At 34.9% G+C, this 21,623-nt stretch overlaps 2 protein-coding genes across 2 annotated transcripts in view; both read right to left on the bottom strand.

Moving 5' to 3' along the window:
• Nucleotides 1-3,724: 3,724 nt before the first annotated feature.
• On the bottom strand, nt 3,725-18,336 carry LOC107273071. The gene is made up of 16 exons (XM_025090370.1): nt 18,205-18,336; nt 16,635-16,806; nt 16,435-16,493; nt 16,204-16,345; nt 15,413-15,580; nt 14,988-15,131; nt 9,882-10,025; nt 9,667-9,725; nt 8,633-8,774; nt 8,339-8,503; nt 8,099-8,239; nt 5,081-5,224; nt 4,890-4,948; nt 4,609-4,750; nt 4,360-4,527; nt 3,725-4,069 (listed from the first exon to the last, which is right to left on the bottom strand). Exons 1-16 carry the CDS (start codon nt 18,246-18,248, stop codon nt 3,914-3,916), a joined length of 2,049 nt encoding a protein of 682 aa, XP_024946138.1. The 5' UTR covers nt 18,249-18,336; the 3' UTR covers nt 3,725-3,913.
• Nucleotides 18,337-18,878: 542 nt separating this feature from the next.
• Nucleotides 18,879-21,623, bottom strand: part of LOC107273072 — a 54,524-nt gene continuing 51,779 nt past the window's right edge. Inside the window, exon 4 of the mRNA XM_025090380.1 lies at nt 18,879-18,938. Within this exon, the coding sequence (XP_024946148.1) occupies nt 18,879-18,938 (60 nt within the window). The remainder of the gene's footprint in view (nt 18,939-21,623) is intronic.

Raw genomic sequence — 21,623 nt, forward strand, 5'->3', positions numbered from 1 at the left:
CTACTTTGGACTTTTCTTTTTCCAAAAGACATTTTAAAAACTTAGTTTTAAGGATTTATACTAGGAGGAGAGTGATGGAGATATAGGAAGGAATAGGAGATTCGAAAAGTGTATAAGTGTTAAAAGATAATTTATTCGACAAACGCAATAATGATACAGTATACAAAGTACAGATTTACATATATGGCCTGCGAAAAATTAACAATAACAATGCCATTACAGATATCTTTTAAATATATCACTACAATATAATATACATGTGATATGTTATATCCGCTACCAGTTTGGATTTTTTAACGACTTAGTTTTAAAGGATATACTAGGAGGAGAGTGATGGAGACATAGGAAGGAATAGGAGATTCGAAAAGTGTATAAGTGTTAAAAGATAATTTATTCGACAAACGCAATAATGATACAGTATACAAAGTACAGATTTACATATATGGCCTGCGAAAAATTAACAATAACAATGCCATTACAGATATCTTTTAAATATATCACTACAATATAATATACATGTGATATGTTATATCCGCTACCAGTTTGGATTTTTTAACGACTTAGTTTTAAAGGATATACTAGGAGGAGAGTGATGGAGACATAGGAAGGAATAGGAGATTCGAAAAGTGTATAAGTGTTACAAGATAATTTATTGGACAAATACAATAATGATACAGTATACGTATACAGTATATGGCGTGCGAAAGATTAACAATAACAGTACCATTAGAGATATACTAGATATATCACTACAATATAATACACGTTTGGTATGTTACATGCACTACCACTTTGGACTTTTCTTTTTCCAAAAGACATTTTAAAAACTTAGTTTTTAAGGATATATTAGGAGGAGAGAAATAAATATAGAAGAAGAAGAAGGTTGGAAATGAATATAGAAATAAACAAGTGAAGAAGTAGAAAAGTAAGGAATAGAGTTATAAGAGTGGAGAAGAAATGAGCAGAGAGGTAAATAAGAAAGTGAAGAATGAAAGATAAAGAAATAAGGAATTAATGAGGAAATAAATATAGAAGAAGAAGAAGGTTGGAAATGAATATAGAAATAAACAAGTGAAGAAGTAGAAAAGTAAGGAATAGAGTTATAAAAGTGGAGACGAAACGAGGAAAGAAATAAATAAGAAAGTAAAAATGAAAGATAAAGAAATAAGGAAGTAAAGAAGAAATAAATATTGAAGAAGAAGAAGGTTGTAAATGGATATAGAAATAAAGAAATGATATAAGTGAAAATAAAAAAGTGAAGAATGAAAGATAAGGAAGTAAGGAATTTAAGAAGAAATAAATATAGAAGAAGAAGAAGGTTGGAAATGAATATAGAAATAAACAAGTGAAGAAGTAGAAAAGTAAGGAATAGAGTTATAAAAGTGGAGACGAAACGAGGAAAGAAATAAATAAGAAAGTAAAAATGAAAGATAAAGAAATAAGGAAGTAAAGAAGAAATAAATATTGAAGAAGAAGAAGGTTGTAAATGGATATAGAAATAAAGAAATGATATAAGTGAAAATAAAAAAGTGAAGAATGAAAGATAAGGAAGTAAGGAATTTAAGAAGAAATAAATATAGAAGAAGAAGAAGGTTGGAAATGAATATAGAAATAAACAAGTGAAGAAGTAGAAAAGTAAGGAATAGAGTTATAAAAGTGGAGACGAAACGAGGAAAGAAATAAATAAGAAAGTAAAAATGAAAGATAAAGAAATAAGGAAGTAAAGAAGAAATAAATATTGAAGAAGAAGAAGGTTGTAAATGGATATAGAAATAAAGAAATGATATAAGTGAAAATAAAAAAGTGAAGAATGAAAGATAAGGAAGTAAGGAATTTAAGAAGAAATAAATATAGAAGAAGAAGAAGGTTGGAAATGAATATAGAAATAAACAAGTGAAGAAGTAGAAAAGTAAGGAATAGAGTTATAAGAGTGGAGAAGAAATGAGCAGAGAGGTAAATAAGAAAGTGAAGAATGAAAGATAAAGAAATAAGGAATTAATGAGGAAATAAATATAGAAGAAGAATAAGGTTGCAAATGGATATGAGGGGTATTTCCAAGAGACCAGTATAGGAGACCGGCTCGAGGAAGAATGAGCGCTGCGAGTCCGGGCTCTGCCTCGAGCGCTCCCCCCACTCTCCGCCTTCTCCCACTCCCACGCACGACGAATTTGCGCCCACGCAATTTTGAGCGTCTTCCAGTACTTCTAAAGATGCTTGGCCAGAATTTCCGATTTCTAAGTGTTAATATTTTACTTTATTCATTTTGTTAATTATTTTAATGTTCCTAACACCTAATTTATTAATATTTCAATTTGAACGTAATTTACTTTCGATATTCTACAATTTCAATTCAATCTTTGACTACTTCGTATATTCTGCGAGATTTTGATATAGCCTTAATTTTATATTTTGAATAAATTTTGAAAGTAAATCAAGATCCAATAATATTTAGTTAAAATTGAGGTGCTACGCGGGTGTCAAGTTGGCACTGCACTTTCTTAAGAATGCCTTTAAAATATTTCAACAATGGGCTTTTTCAATAGTTCTTTAGAAGTTCTATAGTGCCCGGTCTCGTTGTGAGGGTTTTGCTTTGGTAACCAGCGGTGAGCAGCGGAGAACCTCTGCCCGCCAAGCTAAATGTTCGTGTTCACGTTTAGCTCAGCTACGACGGGATTCGCATTGTCGACGGAGGCGATGATCACAAAATCCTATTTCTAGACTCGTCACTACGATTTAGCGCCATGATTTTGCTATCGCCTAAAACCGTAGCGTTTTGCATCTCCCTACTCATCTCTGGTTCGAGTTTCGAAGTTATAGAGAGGTGCTGCCCCCTGTAACCGAGTTTAAATTCAGTTCCAATTCGCTTACAAAAAATTGTTAATATCATAATAGCACAATGACAGCGAATCAGTTTCATAATGAAAGAATCACTAGTTTGATCCCCTATAACGGATTTACCTTCTTATATTGAAACAACTTGATTTAATTTATATGTATAATACCTCGACACGATACTTCATAAAGCAAATGTTTGTACGAACACGCAATATAGGACGTACATGATACAAAAATAAACTAGGTATGTACATCTATTAATTAAAATGAAGGAACGCATAAAAGAATTTTTGCGTACATTATAAATCTGTAGAATCTAGTGAAAGTTTAAAGAAGACGATATAAACATATTCTATACCTCTATTATTCGCGTTGATTAACTTACAAAGTGATATCTAATATTTGCGAGAAAAATAATTCCATGCTCCGTTAAAATAATTTCATACACGATGTATAAGTTTACATGAACTTTGCTCGATTAAAATATATAGATAATGTTCGACCAATTAAATATAATCGTAGCAAAAGAATTTTAGAACTCTTTTCGTATGAACTAATGGAAGGATGGAAAATTGATTAGAAAAAGATATAAAATAGTAAACATTTCATAAAGGCTCGAACACAAATATTCTTCGTTTTTCAGACGAATCTCTCATCGCTATCCATACAATCTGTTTAAAATAATCATTAATATACTTCCATTATAATTTAAATTTCGAATAATTTTAAGTTTATTATTATTTATTAATTTATTAATGCGAGTTTACAACCGCTAAGTAATCTAAGCCCGAGCTGAAATAAATACCTTATTCAATATCAACAATTAATACTTGAAGCATATACTTATTTAATCAACCACAGAATTTTTATGTAGTAAAATTTTATGAAATAATTTTAGATCCTTTTATTGCACGTGATGCAAGTTGCCTGTCGCGACGAACGACGAACGTCAAATCTAGTTCGGAAACAAGCGATGTGACGGTTAAAACATAAGAACATAGCGGCAGCGAGTGGTCAGCCAATCAGAGTAGAGACGGTCCAGTGAATTGACCGTCCAAATGCGCAGAACCGCTAGTGGCTATAACTCGTCTATTTGTGTCATGACTCGTTCGATCAGCTTCTTCATTGATTCGGCTCCTTCTCCATTAGCCTTGCGGTATCCAGGAGCAAAGGTCTTCACCTTCTTCAACCATCTTGTGACGTTTCTGAATTTTGCAAAATCAAAACCGAAAGCCTGAAAATATAAAATCTAGTCAGAATACCTCCTCAGTCATCCACATTATGTTAACGAAAAAGCTGCTTATGATATTGAAAGCAAAGTTAAAATAAAAGCTGGTCCACGTCATTAATGTATCACTTCGTTTGATGAAAGAAACTTTACGAGTTGCTACTTGGGATGTAAAATAACGTTAGTCAAAGGAAGGTCGAATTATCGTGCTTTCGGGTAAAAATAATTCAGCGAATGAAAAAAAAGTCTGCAAGGCAGGTATATGAATATTTTTGAAAAATTCATTTTTTTTTCACCTCTGCAGTGGTAACGGATGCCACTAAAGAAAGATCAGCTATCGTTAAGCTGCGTCCTGCTACGTAATCCTGACCCTCGAGAAATTTATCCAAAATTTCAAAAGCCTTTTTCAAATTGTCGTAATGCTCGGACTGATACGTTTTCCATTTTCCAAATAATATCGGATACTGAAATAAAAATGTGAAATTATTCGATAATTCTGTTTACCATATTCTTCATTATACAATATTAATCAAACAAACACTCACGTAACAAGCTGCCATTGCTTTGTGAAACGTACCAATATCAAAATACAGTCTTTGATTGACTAACGCACGACTGTTTACCATTTTCGGATAGAGTCTGGTATTTTTTCCATACTGGTCGACCAAATATGCCATTATAGCACGACTGGAATTGAAATTATATGTAATCAGGAGGTCAGGTGCATAATAATTTATTAATGTGTCAACTGATTATGGCAAATATATCAGAGTCGTACAATCTCATAAGAATTGCATAAAATTATTATAAAAAGACAAGCCCTCACCTTTCTGTCAATGTCAAATCACCGTCCACCAAACATGGAACAGTTTTTTGTGGATTTATCTGAAACATTAGAAAATTATTTTTATCATTTAAAATGAAATCAAGCTCAAGATAAAATTAATGATTAGGTAAATAAATTATATAAATTTCCTGGCACGTGTATGTTACTATCTTTAACACGGTTCATCGTACTTGCTCGTATTTCGAATTAAGGTGTTCCCCAGCCATCACATCAATGCTCTTTAAATTCAAAGTCACTCCGATGGCTTCAGCAGTCAGCATAACGGCACGGCAAGGTGAGCTGGTAGGGGCGTAATAAAAATCCAAATTCATGATTCTGAAAAAAAAAAGAAAAACTTTAAATTTATAATTTTCACTAGCTAGACGAGCACTCGCGTACTCTGTACTTTTGTTATATCTTTCGCAGTAAACATCAGAGAAGTCAGTTCCCCGTTTCTCGAGCGGAAGGAAGAATAATCAAAGAACTGAAAAGCAAGTTCTCGTTTGAAGTAAATATAGAACTAAAAATGAGAAGCCGCTCTCGTACACTTTGTAGATCTTTATCATTTTAAGAATTTTGAAAGTATTTTCCTCTTTCGCTCCGACCGGTGTCCCTTGGCCTTATCAAAAGGAGAAAAAAAGGAAATGACCTTTGGTAGGTAATTTATTAGGAGAGAAAGAGGGAACCATGCTCGAACTGTCCATAAGAGAAACGGGTCACGCTTGTCATATCGATCGATACGAAATGAGAAATAAATGAATATTTCAGGTAATGCATGTCGTGTCAATTTCACGACGAATCGATATTCAGTGATGGGTAATAATATATATAGTGATACAAGCTTAAAGAATTTTGTTACAATTTTGGATAACATTAATTTTCTTTTTTTTTCTAACTCCATCACGCAATTTATTATAATGCGTTGATAATCGCGTATGACAATTTGATAAAAAGTTACTGTAATTGTATAGAGTGACGATAATCGATAATAGTACGTTGTCAATCTACACGTGTGATAATGGTGCTTTTTTTTATTGAAACGAACATATGTGAACGTCAATATTTTTCAATGCTGACGTATCTCATAGAGATACTGTTTACCTACAGAACACTGGAAAACAAGTACCGCACTGATTTCCTATGGATCTACAAAAATACGTATGGCTTGCAGCACTTCTCCTCGTAAACAAAATGAACAAACTGTTTATTCGGTCTATCGCAGTATCACAGTCGTCTATTACCGCTTTGGAAAAGAAGAATATAACTGATATTATTCCGGTGTACGTTTACGTTTCGCCTAAGGAAACCAGAGTTGCACTGAACGTAGAAACGGTTTACTGGTCAATAGTTTTATTTCGAGGATATACAGGTGAGGTACGATATAGATATAATAGAAGGTAAAATCGATTTTACTCGATACATACGGCGTTGCGTTCTACACAGCACATAATAAAAATTGAAAATCAGTATATTCATGGCCAATGCCATTGATTTGTTAGATACAGAAAGTAGATATGATTGGAATTTGTGAATAACGGAAGAAAGTTAATTTTTGCAAAATTCTACATAGTCAATACCACATTCAATGTGTTATACATGTATATATGTGTTCAAAAAGAATTTTGTACTTTTCTCATATAATTTTGTTCTTTTTTTTTTTAATTTCATGCCTCTAATAACTTTTGCCATCTTCATATACATCGCCGTCTCATTCCTCATTTTATCGAACTGAGAGAAACACGTTCGGATACTTTGAAATTTCGTGATTCACTGCCTTGAAAACAAATATGGTAAACTGTAACGAGATAAGTTTGCGAAGAATACTTGGCAAAGCGGTACACTACGCGATTCGAATATTACCTCATAAGTCGACACTGTAGCCAAGAGACTTAGATCTATAGTCACGTGATTTCTTGCAGTAATCTAATTTTCAAGATCAACATATTAGACAGGCGAGTTGAAATTTTTGTTTTATTTTAGCAAACTTTACTTATCCAAAAAACCAATGACCATTCGCTAACGTAATTGTTGAAACTTGTAATTGAAAAATTGAATAGCTTGAATTTTCTTTACATAGAAAATAAATAGTATGACGCTGATACGAATTGATCACCATTGAAAAGTAATGAAAATAAATATTGATTTATACAATTTTCAGATGGAACTCTACGCCACGTACTATATGAGCAATCATTGATAAACCAGATTATGCTATTACAAGGTTCACACTCGACGCATTAATAATGTATACAATGTACCTATTTACGAATTGTTTGTATGCATTAACGATACGAGCAAAGTGCATTGAACGCTAATAGCGTAACCCGTGGATGTGCATTGTATTAAACTTATTAAAGCATGGAAATAAATTGTATCCATACGGACATTAGTAATCATTTGTGTTTACGAATACGAATTTAATTATAATAACGTGTCAGTATATATACTTTGACGTGGTATTTTGGATGAACGTCACAAAGTGTGGAATTCTGCGATTTTCGGCTACATCGTGGGACTCTATTCGCGGGGATGGAATTTCGTGGCGTTGGACTGTGTATTATTTACTAAATTTATACTTGGACAATTACTTTATAATTGTATCCGTTTTACCAAAATTTTGAATTCCACAATGAATGCATATTAACTATTTGCGATTATTATGTGCAAACTTATGGTTTCTAAGCAATTTGAGGTCAATTGCAATAGAAATGGTAGCATACTTGCCACCAATTACATACACCCAGTTCACACTATAAATTCCATAGCAACCGGATGCCAACAGCTATTATGTGCAAAGTCCTTCATACGAGCATGTGGCTCTCTCGATCAATAAACACATGAATTTCCTCTACCATAGATAGATATATATGTATAATATATATGTAACCAAAAATGGAGTATTGATTCCCTGGACGATTCTAATTCATTGTAGATATATCGACATTAGAAATATGTGATTTTATCCGAATCGATAATATATTTAACATAAAAGTTGAACAGCTAATGTTCGAAAGATGTGAACTTAATCGCAAAGAAGAAATTGAAACACAAATCACAGTAGCACTATAAAATAATAGATTTTGATAAACCTAATAATAATTGTGCGTAAACGATAGCCTTAAAGATAAATGAAAATTTTTAATATAAAATATAAAATTTATCAACAAAATTTGTTTTCAAAATAGATATCAAATAAGGGAGGCGTTTCACTTCTTGGATAAACTCTCGGCAAGTGCTTTGAATGCTCTCAAGCCTTCGCCATTGATCTCTTCATACTTTGGAATCTCAGCCTTGACTCTGGCGAACCAACGGCTGATGTTTTTGAATTTGTTGTAATCGTAATTGACTACCTGAAATTAATAATTGATTAATATCAACAACTCGTTCGTCGATTATTCATTGATAGAAAGACTGTCTGATATTCTTCATCGAGTTTATATTATCCTTACTTCGAAATTTGAAACAGTGACAATCAGCGCAATATCTGCAATAGTCAATTTGTCTCCAGCAACATAATTTTGGCCTTCCAAAAATATTTCCAGGAATTCCATGGGTTTGTCGATCTTTTGAGACAGAGCAGAATCCTTTGGTGCACCACCGAAAATCGTGGGGTACTGTGAAACATATATGTTCTCAAATTCAACATAGACTTATTTTATTTACAGAAATACAATATCCATTTTAAAAAATCGATGTATGTAATACTATACAGTGTAATTATCGTATGTATTTTTTGTACTTACAATAGCATCGACGATAACCTGGTACAGGGTGCCTATATCAAAGAACAGTCTTTGATTTACCATTGCACGCTTCTTAGGGTCCTTTGGATAGAGTGAGTCATCCTTGCCATATTGGTCGACCAAATAGCCCAAAATCGCTCGGCTGCGAAGAGAAACACGTACCAGTTGAAATATCCATACTATGAGGTAATGTAATTTCCGCAATATTCGAGAAAATTATATTAATCTAGATGGAAATCCAACGTTACGATTCAATGGGGTATAATGATAAATCGTCCACGCATCGAGGATTCTCGATAAATGAACGCATGTGACGTTAAATACTTGAAATACTATACCTATCGGCCATGTCAATATTTGATTAAGTCATTAAGCGATATGATTTCAATATATATATATATTTTTTTATCTCCATCATTAGTATAGCGCGAGGATGGGGGAGGGTTCTGGAGACAGAATCCTGCACCAACATTTACCGACATTTCGGCAACTTTCGAAGGGTCGTGTCCGTGCTAAATCTTGCAGGATCGCTCGCAGGCCGGCAGCTCTTTCGCGTTCTACACGATTTAGTAAGGACACGAACCATGGAAGGTTCTGGAAGCTTCTAGAAATTTGTCGATCGCTCGCAATTCCTAGAATCGATCGTAAAATTTCTGGAATCCACCCCGAATTCCCAAGAATCGTAAGTCCCAATAAGGTCGTTACAGGAAATCGCGGGGTTCGACAACGTAAGTTCAGCACGGACACTACCCTCCTGAGGTTTTGAAAATGTCGGTCCCGGAATCTGTATCCAGAACCCCCCTTGCTATACTACTTCCATCCAACGAATCTTTCGTATTCCGTCAACGTGTTCTCAAAGACTGAACGAAAAAGTGCAATAATCTTTTGTCTGGAGATACTAGGATATATATTTCGTATTTTTGACGTAGAAAATAAATATATATATATGTATATGCACAGGATATATAAAAGTTGAAAAGGGTCTCCATGACTCTATATATGCACTACGTGGTTGGACGCAGCAATAAGCTCACCTTTCCCAAAGATAAAAGCCATTGTCGTCTATCGTAGGAATTGTGTGCTGCGGATTCATCTGGGAGAAGAGAAACAACCTCAGTTTTATTTATTCTATCTTTCAAGCACAGCGAACACATAATTACGCCGTACCCCTTATTGAAAGGGGAACGTAAAGCGAGAAGGTCTGACCCTTCTCCTTATTTTTCCTTTGAATTTCACGTCAAGTGTCTACCTTGATAAATTCAGGCTTTAGGTGCTCGCCGTTCATCAAATCCAGGAACTTCAGGTTCAAGTCGACGCCCACAGCAGCAGCCACCAGTCTTACAGTCCGACATGGTGCACTTCCGGGTACGTGATATAGGTCGATGGGCATTTTTTAAAATCTGCAACAACGACAGAACGAACTCGTACAAGTCGAAATTCATTGAAATATAACTCGCGACATTTAGGACTTTTCAAAACTTAAAAGTTACGTCGAGTCATTGTGCAACAGGAAACGGTGGTACAGAGTATCGTAACAGGAAATACGAGAGGCACAATGAAAATAATTTTTCTACAGTCACGACGTAGTTGAAAGCTTTTAGAAAAATGTTCGTAACTCGTCGTCCTTCTATATTTCCGCTTTAATCTTTAAAGATTTATATAATTTTAATTATCTGCACCGAACTGCACGCTACAGAAATTTCACAGTAACACTTCAAATGCATTATGGGTACATTTTTATTTCAAGAGAAATTTAATTTATTTTTCATTCCTTTTCTTTCGCCTTTTTACGGACTCCCGCGGAAATGCTCTGTTTTATCGCTCGAATTATAGTTCGGCAAAGTCCACGCTTCCCAACTGGATTTCACGTGAGACGTAAAACTCTCGGAATTTGGGGAAAATAAAAATACCGAAAACGAAACCACCGGCAATCTGTATCTGAATATGCTAAACAAATTCGATCATCGTAAATTTGAAACGTACCGGCTATTTACTTATCAAATTGTATAACACCGACAAACTGTAGGCACAATTCGTATGTGATCCCACTGGATATTCGCCAAGAGTAGCGTCGACTGTCTAACGGAGTTCGTTTTCCGAGCCTTTATAAGTACAACGGCAGTGCTGCCACTCGATTGGATAAACAGAAAAGAATGACGCACCGTGGGTACTCAACCTGATTTCTCAACCTATGCATTTATCTTTGCTAAGTCATCCATATATTGAGTTATGTGAGATCATACACAAAATGTCAAAGTCATCACTTAGCGAAATCTTTTTCAGATTAAATATACCATAATAACCCGTGATATCAAATACATATGACCAATGAAAAATACAAAAATTCAAAAACGTATAATCAAACTAAAGCAAGGTTCTCGATTTTAAAAAATTGACAATACAACGTAAAGATAAATATTAAAATTTTATATTTTCATTATCAATTTGCTCGATGCTATACTATATACACTATTACAAATGATAACAGAGCATCGAATACAGTGTTACGCATTGTAGGAGTTAATATAGCAAATAATGCTACAGTCTTCTCTGTAGCGTCGAACTCCAACGTATCTGCTCGGAATGCCGTGACTATTTTTGTCCTGCCGAGAAAAAAAGTTCATTATGAGAGGCACCAATGGCAGACTGCCGTGTCTGGCTGGTGAAAGCGTTCCTACAAGCTGGCAGCCTTGAAATCCCGTGAAGGTCTGCCTTGAATCGTGGAATCCTGTCACGGAAGAATGAGAACACATCGTACCGTGTCTAATTTAAGAACCTTCAATAAGTGAAGTTTACTCTATGCTCACGATATCACAGCTTGTTGCGAAACAATATCTGTTGATTCGTAATATTACTATCGCTGTTGATAGAGTCGCCATGGAAACGCTGGTGCAAACTTTGTTCAGTAATTAAAGTAATGACGTCCAACGGCCAGTTAAGAACCGTGGTGATCAAATAAGTTACTTTATTCCTGTAAATTAATTAATATATATATACTCATAAAATTTCCACATATCATTGCAAATTACAAAGAGACTGCACTGTCATAACAATACTGCCATATATGTCATAATGACTGCCACACTGTCCTTAATGATATTCTAATTACGTATGTAAAAGTGTTTTTCAAAATTCCATATAATTACGTAATATTATCAATCATCTGTCATCTTTTATTTCTCGTAACATTGAAATATTAATTTAATAAATGTCAAAACACGTTATTGGCACGCAGACTGAAAATCTAATGGGAAGAAGCATTGTCATGATTTCACAAAGGGAAAGATTCTTTGAGTTCTTGAAAATTGTACAGATTGAAAGGAATTTCCAGGAAATGTACAGCCGAGTTAAATTAAATACTTGAAATTCTTATCCGACAATCGTACAGCCTAAGACACGACTTTATACAAAGTTTAACGATAAGCAGGTAATTTTAGGTGATTCGACGCTGTGTGACTTATGTAATATTCGAAACCACGTGACAGCCGCTACAGGACGGATGTCCACATAACCATAGTGATAATATGTTACAGTAGACAATGATGACTACCACTGGGATCGAGAAGCTTCGTTGACGATGACTCGTGAAAATTATGTTGCCTTGAACGACTAAAATGCCACTACGGTATCCCGATGAGAAAATCGATTCTGGAGTTTTACAGGGGTTCGTGAAACAGCATGAAAATTTATCGGCGTTAACGTCGATCCTTTTAGCAGCTGGAGAAATTTTGACTGTGACAATGATTATTTGCCATTGAATATGTGCGAACAAATTTTGTTTGGCAGGTACGTATTAAAGTTATGGACTTCCTCGAGAATTAATGTTGCCTGCGAACACGTAACAGGATAATTCCATTGCCGCGTGTATTACTATAGGACGAAACGTGAATCAGCTATGGGAAAAAAAAAGAGTTATAATTCCTGCAAGCAATTTTTTTTCCATCGTACCCTGTACATTAGGGCGATTACATAAGCGGATACCGATTGTGAGTCGCATTTCTGGGATTAAAAAATCCATTCCTCTAATTGTAATGGGAAGAGCAAAGAAAACGAATGAAGGTATTAACAGGATAAATATATTTTCCGTATACTCGTGTGCGTTATAGTGAATGAATTTTGTTGTTTAAATTATTATGACGTCACCGATCGTTAAAGTACGATAAATATTGTGTACGGAGGATTAAGATAAGGATTTAGAAATTTCAAAGTTTTTAATGGCCGATAAGGAGAGTCGAGATTATATTTATGTAACAAGTTACCTAATAGGATATAGAATGATTAGTATATGTGTAAATAAAAATTTAAATAGTGTCGATTTTTAAGGATGCACTGATTAATTCGTTGAACCAATAGAAATAGAATGGGGAGTATCAGGTAAACGGCTGACAAGGTATGATAATTATAATATTTTTTAAATACAATATAATCTCAGTGTACTAAGATAACATATGGGTAAAAATGATTATCGAGTATCTCATGCAGCTTAAACGATAGAATGATCTACAGATTACGAAACTTGTAGCTGAGATCAATGGCCTGAATACACTCGACGCCTCGAGTTCAGCTTGATGATCTAACGTATGAACGAAAGTTCCTGTCTGGTCCATTTGCAGCATCAGTGTTTATAAACCGGTCTTGCGGTTGGTTGGTGGAATGAATTTTTAAATTTTATTCCAAGACATAATTGGTTGATATTAAAATAAATAAATCATTAATCTTCTCAGAGGAGTGCTCTTATAATAAGTGTTATCGCGTCATTGGCACTGTTAATCATTGTGCAATTTATGATGACAATGCGAAATTGATGTACATCTGATACAAAGTTGATGCTGATTGTTTTTTTACAATATTTTTAGAGTTTTTACGTAATCAAAGCTTTTGAAGGCATAAGACAGCTTCTTTAACCGAGCATTCGGTTGCTGCACTTTGTGCTTACGCGGATAAGGAATTAAAACTTCTAAAGATAAGATAAGTCTCGCGCGTTTACCGGTTTCACTCGTTTATAACGAGGGGTAAGGTTGCTAAACTTATTTTAACGGCGCGTTACGCAGAGCAACTAAAAAACTGTTGGGTTTAAAGGCTTGGCTTGATTAAAGAAATTTTTTGCTCCCGACAAGAAGATACGGAAAAGGTCGGTGGGGTGAGGAGTGGGGGGAGAGGTTTTAGACGAAGAAAAAAAAAAGAGTATTATGCTTCCTGAAAAGATTCTGACCCATTGTAAAGTTCGAAAGCCCGAAAACTCGTGAATATATACGATTCAGTGCGAATTCACATGGTAATGACACGATTTTTATACTTTTATGGAATAGCTGAGATACATTCGATTCCTCGATTCTTTTCGCTTTCCTTTTCGTATATATTCCAGGGACGATTTAAACCTGCGAACCGCAGGGATATATTATTTATAGGAAAATACGAAAATTTCGAGGATTTACATTTTCATGTTGTTCGGTGACATTCGAAGGTTTTGGAATTACTCGAAGATTTGTGTGCACGTTAACTTTGTCTTTCTTTTGTGTGCCGCGAGCTCCCACGGAGAATGAATGTTGGAGTATGAAGGGGAAGAAGAAAAAAGCTTAGAATTTCACAGAGAAAAGTTAACCGGTATGTTGGCAGTTCCGCGAGCGAGATGGCTTGTATCGCCGTAAAAAGTCTTAAGAGTTGAAACTGCTCGCACTATTCAAACTTTCTAACAGAGAAAACCACATGGCGTTACTGGCTCTTTATCAGGGACCGTAACAGTAACTGACACCGAAGTGGATAACCGATAATAAACGGAAAAATAAGGAACCGAAACTGTAAGCATTAAACGAAATTTCATAATTTCATTAACTTCTAAATTTCCGAAATTGCCAACTTGCCGATTTTCATGGTCCAAGTTTTATTTCGACGTCGACGCGTCACTTGAGAGGGCTGTCAAACCATACCCACGTGTTCGACTGGTCGAGTATAATCTATCAAATGTCTGAAGTAACGATTATAAACTTGAAATGCAAATCGCTAAGAATCGAGAGCGCTGATTATCTGTTAAGTAGAAAAAAATGTCTTTCTGATTCGACGTAACGCTGCAAAATCACACTTACGTACTTCTATGGTTGAAAGTAAATTGATTTATAAAGTTTAGTGAAAAAAATGCATGTATTACTCTCTTCTATTCTAGATCTCCTGTACTTATAGTCAAAGAGAAATATATTCCCTGATGCTATTTAACAGATATTATTGCACAAATAGATCAGCAGGTTAAATCCATAGGACCTAATTACAATACTCGAAAATTCCGCTATTACTTTCACAAGAAAATCTACGCTAACTTTTCATTGGTATACACGAAATTTGCTAATTAATTTAATTAAGCCTCCAGCCGACTCTTGTAGATGTCGCCAAACTTTTTCGCACTCTTCGCATTGATCTCCTCGTAGTCGAATCGCTCGAGAGCTTTTTTACAATTTTCATACCAGGCCGCAACGTTGTCGTATCGACCGACGTCAAAACCAAAACTCTGAAAATTCAATGCAAAGCTTTAGTATTTTTTTTCTCGCTGACGTAACCGTCATGCAAAAACTTTTCATTCAACCAAAAACGTTAAGCTCACGCGATTCTCGACGTAAAGTTAATTCGCAAAATATTCAGCAAAAATGTTTGCCAATAATGAAAAAAAAAGGCAAATGACAAGCGACAGAGCAAAAACTACGATACGCGTTTGGCTTGACATTTTTTTGGTTTTCTCGGGAAAAATGTTCCTACACGTCACTCAGTAATAGAAACTTGTGATACACTAACTTCCGCTGTGCTGACTGTTACCACGATGCTGAAGTCAGCGATCGTCAAATTGACAGAGGCGGCAAACCGTCTGCCATCCAGAAACATGTCGAGAGTCTCGAAGGCATTCTCCAAATCCTTTATATTTTCCTCGTCGATAACTTTGGTTTTCCCCGTTAAAACTGGATACTGCGAAATAAAATAACGGAGTGATATCAGAAACATTATGGGCACGATGCTCGTTATCATTAATGGCGTAAAGTAAAGTCTAATAATTATAATAGAATAGAGTGTGATTATTATACGGGATACGGTAAGACAACTATAACTTTCCACAGAAGTAGTACTTAATCAAAATGTCTCAGGAGTATCAAACATTACTGCTCGATGCGAAGGTCGTTTAATTAAATGGAAAATTGTCACAAGGGAAATTCCCTGAATGCTACTGGAATTTAACACTCGATTTATGGAGAAAAATCTCTACGCCACTGGCAAAAAAACTCCGACACTATTTCCGAAACTAAATTCATTAGTGGGTAATACCAGAGTTTTTCTTTTTTTTTTCTTTTTTTCCTATATTTTTTTTTTTAACGTTCCGACAAACAAGCTTTGCCAACAGAAAGTAAAAAGTAATCGGACTGAAGTGCATCGATCAGCAAGAAACTTTTTAGCGGGAAGATTTTTTATTCCAAGTGACGTTCGCACGTAGAATATGGACTCTCTTTTTTTTTTTTTTTTTCGACCAGTCAGAACAATGCCAATTTCCTGTCACACTTTTACTCATTTTCGGATAAAAATTTTGGACGACGTACGTAACATTTCGTGAGTGATTCGTTTAGAGTTCCAATGTCGAAGTACAATCGTTGATCTACGATTGCGCGTGCGCGTGGATCTTTTGGATATAACGAATCATCCTTGGCATATTTGTCCACGAGATAACCCATAATGCAACGGCTGATAATAGAAAAAAAAAAAAAATTAAAAAAATTATAAATAGAATCGAGAATTTATTTAACGTGCTGCGGAAAATAAAATTTATTTACCTTTCCCATAATACGAAACCATTGTCATTAAGGGTTGGTATTGTATGTTGAGGATTTATCTGGAAGAAACGATAAGAAATATAACTGGGACGTAACGACTGAAAATTTATCTTCGCTATTCCGTGCTTTCGTTCTGTTTTCGAAATATTATTCAATTATTTTTTGGCATTGAGCATTCAGAGATTTTTTTGAAAAAATACCTTTAAAAATTCCGGTGACATTTGCTCTCCCTTTAATACGTCAACTGTTTTTAAGTTCAAATGGACACCGACGGCCTTGGCCAGCAGCATCGCTGCTCGACACGGTGGGCTCAGTGGTAAATAGTAGAAATCGATAGGCATCGTTGAACTTTTGGTTTTGACAGTTTTATTCCTATAAAATAATGACATACATATACAGTACAGACCTGGACTTCAAAGTACACGCAAAATCATACTAAAATAATTGATGCATTTCACATACAGTTTTCCACGTATCAATCTGAAAGTGCTTTCAAATGCAGTAGGACTTTTAGTAAAATTAAAATAAATTAAAATTAACTCTAGCAGGACAAATGGCGTACATACTGAATTTTCGTATTTTGAATTTAAAAAAAAAATTTATTTACAACGTGTCTGTTCACATCGAGCAGTGCTGTATACTGGTTTTTAAAGTTTTAACAATTTATTATTACCATCGTGAGATCACAATTATCACAGATACACTAAATGTCACAATTACTTAGGAGTTAAATTTGCAATTAATTTAAAGAGTCAAATCACGCAACAAAATGTCTTACCTATCTCCGCGCTGCGTGTATCTATAATGTCGAAGGCAACTTGTGGTTCAATGGATTCGTATTGTATGCGAACGGGGAGACACAGGAGTTTCCATGACGATGGTTACACAAAACAGTAAACTGAGAAAGTACGCGCCGATGGAAATAGAATACAACAGTCCAATGATATAGTATCGATTCGCGATAATGAAAGATTTTTGAAAATTCCCGAAAAAAACGCAGATCTATATTTTTGATAATAAATATTAATCGATAAATATTTAATTGTAAATTGTGACGATTTACATTTTTGTAAATAAAAAATATTTTTTTTACAAATTAACTACAGTCCTATTCTTCGCGTGAGAATTATATTTGTTAATTGAAGTTTTCGCATTAATTTTCAAATCACTTTTACCATTTATTTCGTCCAGGTACAATGCGAACAACTGCTTGTAAATTATTCGGCGGTGTCGCTGTCCCAGTTTTCCCATAAAAGCGACCATACATGCTTCACTGCCGTACTTCATGATTATATGTATAACGGGGTTCGTTATTCTATTCATGCTTTAATTACCTAACACTTCACGGTGTAGATTTCAAAATGCGTTATCTCTGTTGCTATTTGCACCTGTCATTACGTACACAGTTTTTCTCAATGCTTCGACAATTAACGTGATTCATATTTAAAGCTTTTGTCCGTACTCAATGGAACGACTTTGCCAGCGTATATTACGGGGAGAATAATTTACGTGAGAAAATTATTAATGCAAATCGGCCATGGGACTCATCCACGTGGTAATAAAAGTAAATCATAGTAATATGTTTGCAATCGATACGAAGGACACGTGCAATCGAAAGGGAATTACTTTTAGCGTTATATATTAATATTATGGAAGTAATCGAACGAGTGGTTCTGTAATGCGATCGTTACTGAGCAAAGATAAAATGATTAACTGACAAAATAATGGGGTATACGGGTAAGCCGAGTTTATAATACAAAAAGTACATACGTGGTAATGTCGCGAGACAGTTTTTTACTCATACAGAAGCCCATGACTGCCGGAAGTTGAAAATCGACTGATACTGTTGAAAAGTTCGAATGGCGTGTGTCAGATATATGTTTTATCTTTCGACTTTTTCTCGGCCGATTATCGGATTCACTATCTCACTATGAAATCATTGGTTTATCAGTTACGCGTATAATCATTCCCATCCTTATCGTTTTGTCAATAATTAATATGTGTCGAATTTGATTGCTTAGGCTCGATTACAAAAAAATATATATATTAAATTTGAATTTTAACTTTGCTGCTGTATTTCTGTAGAATGGAGGCGAAAATTTTGTTTATACACAATTTCAGTAAAATTCAGGTGATATTTAAAAGTAAGTAAGCTTGTTATTTACCATTTTAGGTTAATTAATGTCATTTACGCACATGACATAACTGTATACGATCTGTTAACTTTTAATATATTATTTTGAGGATGTATTTTAGGGTATTACAAATCTGAAAGAGCACTAAAATCAATTGCATAGCGCAATTGATTTGGTGTGAACGTGCAGTGTTTATATACCTGGATACTCACACATGAAATCGTACCAACATATGGTACACCCATTAGGAATGTTGTATGGAATTAGTATGGAAGCTGTTAAGAGATACCTGAAAAATAGTTTCCTTCTTCAACGCAGAGATAGCGCCTCCTTGGATTCCTCAGCTTTTCTAGACACAATACCTCGATGCTTGAAAAATATCAAATAAAAGAAGTATACTTGAAAACTTATAAAAGGAGCTGCTACCAGTGATCAATAATTGGGAGGATTATTAATAATTAGGTAAAAAATTGTATTTCAACAAAATATCCAATTTTCGATGATAATCAGTATATTGATTTATAGAAAATGGTAAATTCGACTTTAATCAACGTAACAGTAAGCTTCTACTTACTAGTGTTGACTTTGGTGTTCGATCGATGATTTCAGCTACGATGGACCGTCGGTAAAGTAGTAATCTACTAGTAAAACTACTATTACCACGGGAGCAGGAAGTAGAATTTACTGATCGATAGGAAAGTCATCAATTGCAAGATACAACTTAAACGTATAAATTTTGTAAATAAATAAAAAACTAATTTTGAATATCACTGAAATTCAGGAAATTCACTTACTACTGTACTGTGGTACAGTCTTATTCAGTATTTTTAAAACACCGTACCGGAATGTCTTTCTGCAGCACTTTAATACTGAATGCAATATATTATTAAAGTGACATCCGTGAATCTAGGGACGAAAGCAAGTGTCGGTAGGATTTCTGAATAATCCAGATCTCTGTTCTACCAAATGTAAACTTAATGTACGTATAAATATTTTCAGCTAAACCCACTGTACTTTCAAATTCAACCAGTCACCAGCTGCACTACGAAGATTACTTAAGTGACAGTTGCAGAAATTCCTGATTACTTCCTGAGTTTTTAGAAAAATTAAATCGACGGGTTTTAATGACAGTTGGGCATGATAGGATATCTCGTTAAATTATTGCAAGACAGATATCCACTTGACGCGCGTTAGGATATCAAATATTTAATATAATATATGTATAATAATATTTCCTCAACAGTTGGATTTTACGTATTACGTGCCCACTGTGAAATTATTCAGCCAGTCAAATGCTGCTTTGTCGATGGTTAAATTCTCATGTATCCATTTCCTTTGCATATCGCGGTCTGCCGATATATTGACATATATACGACATGACTATTCGTTTGATCCTGGTTAATAGCGTATTGGAATCATAATCACAGAAAATTGAATCCATAACCCGTTCGATTTCACAGATACGAGTATATCGTGTACATTTTAAAATAAATATATATTATCGAAAAATATCGCTATCGCATGTCACTGACGTCACACGAGTGATACGATAGACTGGATCATCATCAGGTAGCCGACGAGTCAGCGCTCAAGTATTACAATTTTGCATAATTATTCAAACCGACAGTCGACCCGATTGCCTTTTTTGGAAATTTTGCGGGCAGAAGTTTATAATTAAAAAAATAATTAATTTTTCAACAGACAATGATGTACAGTCAATATATTTGCATAAACATATAAATTCGTAAAATAATTGGATTTCGCGTAACAATTAATATTAATATAAATTTTCATTTATTTCCAAAATTCACTAGTGGCATCCTATATGGGTTTGTTAGCTATAGGTATATGATACGTGTAAACATTCATTGCGGATGCTGGCTATTCACGTAGCGGTAACGTGTGGGATCCCGGCAGATTACATCTAGATTAAAATGTATTCCGTATGATTATACAGTGAAGTTTGATCACTGACAGTAAAGACTTTTTAAAAAACGTCCTCGAGTATTCTCTCTGGCTTGGCTTTCTTCGACTCGACTTGTGAAAATGTATCAACAGTATATATACTGCCTGCACGTATATAACCGTACAAGTTGTTACGTCGGCAGCTACCAACATGAAAGTAACGCGGTGGCTTTTCTCTGAGGAATTAAAATATTTATGTCGTAAATTCGTAAAGCCTCACCCGAAGAAAGGTTAAGTCTATAGGTTGGGGACAAGAGAGGAGAAATCGATCTCCTCACGCAGACCGCAAAGAATCAGGGGCGTCAACAAAATTGTATAATTTCTCAGGGGCATCGAAATCATACCTAATCCACCGTATCGTCAGTGAATTCGATATTAAACGAAAAGAATTTTCATATTGACCTCAAATAAAATATACACTAGGTATATCCCCCGATGAAAACAAACTTCATTTCGAGTATCGTTTAAAAAATTCCAACCTTAAAATTGATCATGCAATCCCTGTCAGTGCAACGCAGTGCAATCAGCAGGTGCACCGAATCCCTGTATATTTTTGTGCCTTCCAATGAATGGAAACGCACATTATCCCCCAATCGTTATTTCTCGCTAACGGATAATAAAAGTGCAAAAAAAAAAAGGAGAAGGGAGAAAAAAAAAACAAGGACAGAAAAACGAATCATCGCGTTTTCACGAGAAAAAAAAATCCATAATCCCTCAAAACGAAGGGGGGAAAAAAAAGAGAGAAAAAAAAAAACCGAAAGAATTTCTCCAAGGACGGCTATTTTTCGCCGATGAAAGACGTTCCAGTCGTCTGATCAGTTCAGGGGGTAAGTTACTTCGTATAATTTGTCAAGATCCTAGTAGGGCGAGTCGATTTCAATACGAAGCTACGCTTTGTGTGCAGGGTGGGAAATGAATGAAGGGTAGGAAACGAGGGGTGGGTTTAGAGGCAAATGTGTCTTGACACGAGGACCGGAGGGTGGCTAGTGGGTTGAGGTACTTGATTTCTGGTTAATAAAACGTTACTGGAGACATAAAGTGATACTATGATATGTCACGGCAAGACGAGGGGGTGGCGGACAGAGGGGG

This window comes from Cephus cinctus, unplaced genomic scaffold (genome assembly GCF_000341935.2).
Source record: "Cephus cinctus unplaced genomic scaffold, Ccin1 Ccin1_scaffold1362, whole genome shotgun sequence".
Taxonomy (NCBI): Eukaryota; Metazoa; Arthropoda; class Insecta; order Hymenoptera; family Cephidae; genus Cephus; species Cephus cinctus.